Source organism: Camellia sinensis, chromosome 9, assembly GCF_055761805.1.
Source record: "Camellia sinensis isolate YWXY chromosome 9, ASM5576180v1, whole genome shotgun sequence".
Taxonomy (NCBI): Eukaryota; Viridiplantae; Streptophyta; class Magnoliopsida; order Ericales; family Theaceae; genus Camellia; species Camellia sinensis.
The window spans coordinates 94,072,755-94,079,781 of record NC_138969.1 but is presented as its reverse complement, the minus strand read 5'-3'; the positions used below and the strand labels follow the sequence as shown (position 1 = coordinate 94,079,781).

Genomic DNA, 7,027 nt, shown 5'->3' with positions numbered 1-7,027 from the left:
AAAATGAATTGTGATTTGAAGGTATAATAACAGTTGAAGATTTTTAATAAGAAAAATGTTAAGGGCACTGGATATCATCGACGCTCTCTAACCAAGCCTGCAGCCCTTGTTGAATGATAATCTTGTCAGGGTCATGTATAGCAAACCCCGTAATCAGTTTTTCTTTTTGTTTGTTATAAATGTAATAAATATAACATTTCCAAAAAATATTTCATTCCCAAACTTACAAATATGCTCTAATTTAATTATGTTCGTATTTTTTGTCCAAAGTTAAAATGTGGTCCGGTTTTGACAAGGGAAAAAATTATTTTCAAATCAAATGAATATGATGATAAAAAAAATGGAGAATTTGTGGCAAAGTTTTTGGAGTTTCAATGCTTTAGATTAGGGGAAAAATCTATTAAGGAAGTCATAGGCCAACATGCTACTTTTAATCAAAATTTTCGAAAGTATAAACAAAATATAGAAGGAACCCAAAAGTTCATCAAATGGGCACAAGGAACATATTTTATCATGAGACAACTGCTATTGGTTCAATACACTACCTCTTAATGGGCATAAGGAACACAAATTAACAATCTGTGCATCAAATGTAAAATTCATTTCATGAGACAACTTACACTGAGGTTTTCTCAGTAAATACAAGCATGGAATGAATAACATAAAGGACAACACTCCTTTTCATGATGAAATCCAAAACAGAGTACAAACAAAAGAGGCTAATTTTGCTAAGTGATTGTATGGAGAAGCAACAGAATATTTGCAGAGTCACGAAAACCAACCACAACAGATGAAGGTTGATGATGATGGAATTCGACCTGTTCGGCGAATGTATTCTGTCTGAGCTGAGCTTCTCTCTGCCTGTTCATTTCTTCTGGCTTCAGCTGCAGCCCTTTTTTCTTCTGATTTTTGCCTTGCTATTGCTATCTTCCTCACCATCTTTGCTTGAGCATGTGCTCTCATTTGTTCAATTCGGGCCTGAAAAGTGTTAAATCGCTTTATATCAAAGCTATAAGCTGCTCATGTGATAGTCCAGAGTTAACAAAAAGATGTTCTCCATCCGCACATGGGCAAATTCTAGTCAACCTTCGATGAAGGTAGCAGTAGTACATTGTTTAGATTAATAGTAATCCATTCAGGTTTTTAAGATCCTAAAGATCTTTGTTGCTTTAATCTTCTTTCGCCACCAAATTTTATAAATGATTTTATTGAAATCCAATTCATTTCAATTAAAAAAGAAAAAAGGATGCTGAATGAGGTTCCAAACACCTCCATGATAAAACTAAAATTGAACTCTCACATACCTCTATTCTCCTCATCTCTGCCTCAAGTTTTGCTTTCTGCTCACTTTCCCACGCTTGGATCTTGATTTCTTCACGCTTGTATCTACAAATTTTTTATTTTTTTTTTGGACATCCTAACATCAAAATCTCCATTGGATAGTCTAGTAGGACATGTCAAAATAAGAAACTGAAACTAAATGCCTTTGTCATCATGAGAAAACTTGTTTAAATGGATCAAGAGCTATGTTACATGAACTCGGGTACAAGCAGGTGTCTAAGCGTCAAAACTTTCATAAACCTAAATCTTGGATATTGGGATATGTATCCATAAACTGGATATAAGTACGGGGACACATCAGGAACACATATATATTGTATATTGTATAAAATTCTTAGAAAAGATGTTGCAAATTATGTAGAAATATACTGAAAATTAAATAGGATTTACAAAAACAAGGAAATTCTATCCCTCATCCATATGTGAGGCTAGAAATGTTCTTCAGTAGCAAATGTGAGTTTATTCTTCTTCAACATCCTAATAAAATAGAGGATCCATATGTCTAAATCGGATACGGGTGTTGGACACATATCCCACACCCTTACCCTTGTCATATTTGCTAGACACGAGTATTTTGGGAAAAACAAAGGAGTCCATGTAAAATAGATCAACAGTAAGGGTAGTAAGAAGAAACCTTGCGGTGTGTTTGGATTTTTCAGCTTCCTCCCATGCAGCTGCACGTTTTTCAAATTCAATCCGTTGATCCATTGTTTCAGGCGCACAGGAATTCTTTTCCTTCTCATCTTTACTTGCCCAGGCAGCAATATTCATTTTGCCTAGTTGGACACCAAGGGCTAATATCTCCTTCCTTGTTTTGAGCTTTAATTCTTGCTCTGACAATTCTTTTTTGCTATGCTCTGATGACTTGTCATCAGTGGTTTGCCCATTAGGGGTGGGTCCCGGTGCTCCTCCTCGAGGAGTAGATGGGATTGAAGAAGTTGGGCTGCGAAGCGGTGTTGTGGCCCCCACAGGGGTTGCGGTCCTTGAAGGCTCTTGACTTGGAATAGGGGTCATTTCTGTACCCATCTCTCTCATACAAACTGATCTTATGGCAGGAAGATCTGTATGATTAATCATGAATGCCAACATATGAGATTAAAATTTTTTAGATAGGCAATCTTTATGGTTAGAAAAAACATCTGAAGCAGAAAAGATATCAACTCCAGTGCTGTTTATATTGAGTGAATTATGAATACAAATATCCATATATGTACTAGTACGTACACGTAGCTACAAATAAAACTACAACTGAGATTTACACAAAATCAAATTTTTAAACAGATGAAGAGCGTATGATGACGTGGAAACTGAGACCATGAAATTACAAGGAATCATCTAGCCGAGAATATCCTAATTGGATGATGAAAAAAGAAAATATTATGTATCAACCATCTATGAAGCAGAAATTGATACAAGGACTCTTTTAAGTACAAATCTTAACTGAGTATTCAAAATTTTTTGAGGTCTTGACTGGGAAATAACTGAGTTTCAGATGTATCAAAGGAAAGTCATATGCAATGAAGAATGCACGCATGGCATGGGGATTTTATGTATGTTGAACAAGGAATTTAAAATTATCCAATTCATCTGAATAGTTCTGTTTTGGAACTCCAGGCAACCCAATATCACATAGCTTAAAGAAGTAAATGAAGTTATGTGACATAATAATGTAAATTAAATTAAGTCACGTAACTTCATTAAAAAATGAATCATAGGAAAGATTACCTGTGGTATCTTCAATTGAACTCTTTGTACAAGATGCGTCCCTGTTGTCCACTTCCTTCAAATCCTTACTCTGAGGATACAGATCAATTACTGCATTTGCCCCATTGGTTTGACCAAAAGAGAACTTCTCAAAGCCCATTTGAGATTTTGTTTGACAGAAATCAACCAACTTAACTGACAGCTTTTGATCATAACTAGCAGACTCCGGAGCAACTCTCACTGTATTTGTGATCGGTAACCGAGTTGCTTGACTTTGTAGATGAGATTTCTTAGAATAATTAGCTTGCATATTATTTTGCCTATTCATTATCCATTTCTCTGCATCGTTCCACTTAGACGGCATAGGTCTCGATAGTGATCTATTTATAGAATTGTGTAGTAATCGTTCTCCTTTATGAAACTCAAAGCTAGATGAACTAGCATTACTATCATAATCAAGATTTTCATCTTCGAATGTTCGCATTGGGTGAACTGAACTTGAATTACCACTATCACACTTTGAAAATTGCTGCATTTTGATATTTTCCCTTGGCTGGCATGAACTCTGATTCCCTTGGCCAACATCTACCACCAGATTGCCTGATAATTAAATCAAAGAAGCCAAGAATCAGAAACAACCATACCAAGCTGAGGTGTTGAAACCGAAGGATGACATATCCCTAACATCAGTTCCAAAATTTGCATAATAGGTTATGTAGGGGATAAAATTCAGTCTAAGTTCAAGTCAATATGCACTGACAACTGCAACGCCTGTTTGGTAACATTTTTTGTTTTTTGATTTCCATTTTTTTTATTTTTAAATTTTGAAAACTGAAAACAAAAATATGTTTGATAACTGTTTTTCATTTCCAAATAAATGGAAACAGTTTTCAAAAAAACAAATTCATTTGTTTTCAAAACAAGTTTTCATTCCCTCTTCCTCGGTGTTGCAAAAGGCACACCTAGGCACAAGGTGCAGTAAGGCACAGCGTATTCAATGAGGAGCAGCCAGGCGCTTGAGGATCACACTTAAAGTGCAAGGAGCGTGCGTTATTTAAGATTTTACTTTTGAATTTCTTGTTAATACCAAGAATTTTATTTTTATTTTTGTACTCTGATGGACTCATATATACTGCCACATGCGATTAAAACGCCCAATTAAAATATATATATATATATATATATAATTGTGATGAGCCTCAATTTCTTTGATCAAATCCTCAAACAAAAAAAGCCCCAAGTCTTCATTGAATAAAGGATCAATGAAACTCTCCAGTCATTCCTCCTCAGCCCTTTGGCATTCCAACCATTCAGTTTCTAGGTACCCTAATTTGTGCTCCAAGTTAGGCGACTTCTTCCTTCTCCTCTTCTTCTCTACTTCAATTGGCCCCCTATACTCTAGGTTCAAGTCTATCTGTTTTTTTCCTCTTCTCCTACCTTATTTGTTTCCTTCTTTTTGGATTTCTTCTTTTTTTTTTCTATAATTTGTCTTGATATTCTTTGTCTTAGTGCTTGTAAGTTGCAAATTCTGTCATTTTTCTTATGTTGAATTATTAGTCTATGCTAATTTATTGATTTTTTTACTGAAAAAGTGTCTTTTGCTTTAGTGAAGCAAGCACCTCACCTTGCAACTAGGCCCCAAGAAACCTTTGGTGCCTTGGGGGTTCCTTGAGCCTTTGAAAACACTATTCCTCCCTCCCCCCTCCAGCCACTCCCTCACCCCTTTAGCCACCCCTTCCCTTCCCGGCAACTACTTCACCCTTCCCGCAACTCACCAACCATGTTTTCTTATTTTTGTTAGTATTTGTTTGGAAAACATATGTATATTAAACATGTTTTTAGTTTTTGCTTTTTTTTTTTTTTGGGACAATATGTTTCCTGCTTTTTGTTTACAAAGAAGAAACAGAAAATTAGTTTGAGAGTAAATATAATGTTAAATACTAGTTACCAATGGATGTAATGAGAAAACAAAGATGGAGCAGAGTCACATGAAATACCATGGTCATCAAAGTCTCCTGCAGTCATGGTGGCTAACAAACTGTTGTTGACAAACTCAGAATCCTCAAGCTTGGAAGGAGATGTTCTTGCTGAGTTACTATTTGATCCATCTTTCTTCCTCTGATGCTGAGCAGCTGCCCCTATTAGCTTCATCCTCAATTTACTTGGAGATATTATACCACTCTACATTACCCATTTATTTATACCACCAAAAAAAATTTAAAAATCAAATACCATAATCAGGAAAAATACCCAAAAAGATTTTAAAAAAAAGAAATTCAACATTGTAATAGAATCATTTGAACACTAAAGCCCCCCATTCAAGAATTTCATTCAAACACCATAATGAGTTCTCTTATCTTACTAATTCAAAATTTGAAAGATTTGTTTAAACAAAAATCAAATATTTTGGAAACCCATCAAGATCAAGCTCTGCCCAATTGTGTTGTGTTAAAACTCAGAGATTTTCACTCACATTGAAACTTTTCTACACAGACCCATTTCAGAAAATAGTCTGTTAGCTAACACACAGATTAATAACTGCAAATTGTATTATGTATTGGCTTTAAATAAAAACAAGATGATCATTAGAGGAAGCCATACCTGAACTTTGTGAATCCTCTCGTACTCCATTAGATCCTCTCTCTCTCTCTCTCTCTCTCTCTCTCTCTCTCTCACTTCAGGACATGGAGAGAGAAAATGCAGTGGAGTCTTCAACGGAGGACGAAATCAGTCTGTGCAACCCAGTGTTTTTGTAGCCGACACAAGTTACAAACTACAACATGGGTCGGCGATGTTTTAACGATTTATTGACCAGTCCTCACACACTCACAATTATGATCAGTTTTCTTCGCTCTCGTTCGCTTTCAATTTTAAAAAACAGTTTTTGGCTCATGTTTAATTTATCGTGTAGTGTTACAAACATTAATTCGTATATTAATTAATATATTATTATTATATTATTTAAAAAGTATAATTATATTTATTACATAAATCACAAAGACTTATAATTTTTAAAATTATATTATATCATTTATTAATATATTAAGAATAATATTATATGTATTAATTAGTGTATCAATTGATGATGTGACATAATTTAAGATATTTTTAATATTTGAAATTTGTTTAATGAGTGGAGTCAATAATGATGTCGTAATTAGTGTTAGTACACTAGTTAGTATACTAATTGATGCATGTAGCACCACCCATATATTAATTAGTATATCAATTAATGCATATAGTATTATTCTTATTTTATTGGTTGTTTGGGAGGTGATCTAATAAATACACTTATTTAGGTCATATTATCTCTATTTTTTTTTTATGAATAATGCGATATGCACCAATTAGGGTGTGTTTGTTTGGACGGACTGGATAAGGGGTATTGAAATCCACCTGACTGTTAGTCTTGGAATACCTTATCTCCGGACTATTTGGTTGAACTAGATTTGTATCTATGTTTGCTTATGGGATTAGATGTCTGAATTTGATTATTGTATTGAATCCTATGTTTGTTTGAGATATTATGGAAAGGATAAATGCTCAAATAACTATTTTTTTCTTTTTAATTATTTACTAAGTAATAGCAATATTAAATATATCTTTAATATTTTTATTATTTTTAGCTAGATTAAATAAAAATTTATTTTATTTTATTTTTTGCACAATTGAATAATTTTATTTTTAAAAAATTAAATAAATTAAATATCAATAAAAATAAATATTATTTTTTAATTAAAATTTTAAATAAATTTATTTTAGAAAATAATAATAATTAAATAATGAAATTAAATAAAACATCTATTAAAATTTAAATAATAAATTTAAATAAAATATAAACAAAATTTTAAAATAAAACATCAATAAAATATCTATAAAAAAATTATTTTAAAAAATTAAATAAATAAAACGGCAATAAAAATTAAATAAAATTATTTTATTTTTAAATTGGGGCATTTAAATTTTATTAAATTTTACTAAA

General features: G+C 32.8%; 1 protein-coding gene across 1 annotated transcript; it reads right to left on the bottom strand.

Annotated features, from left to right (window-relative positions):
• Positions 1-580: 580 nt before the first annotated feature.
• On the bottom strand, positions 581-5,962 carry LOC114256635 (uncharacterized). The gene is made up of 6 exons (XM_082887307.1): positions 5,647-5,962; positions 5,043-5,226; positions 3,067-3,645; positions 1,976-2,402; positions 1,305-1,386; positions 581-978 (listed from the first exon to the last, which is right to left on the bottom strand). Exons 1-6 carry the CDS (start codon positions 5,674-5,676, stop codon positions 769-771), a joined length of 1,512 nt encoding a protein of 503 aa, XP_082743433.1. The 5' UTR covers positions 5,677-5,962; the 3' UTR covers positions 581-768.
• Between the last annotated feature and the right edge of the window lie 1,065 nt (positions 5,963-7,027).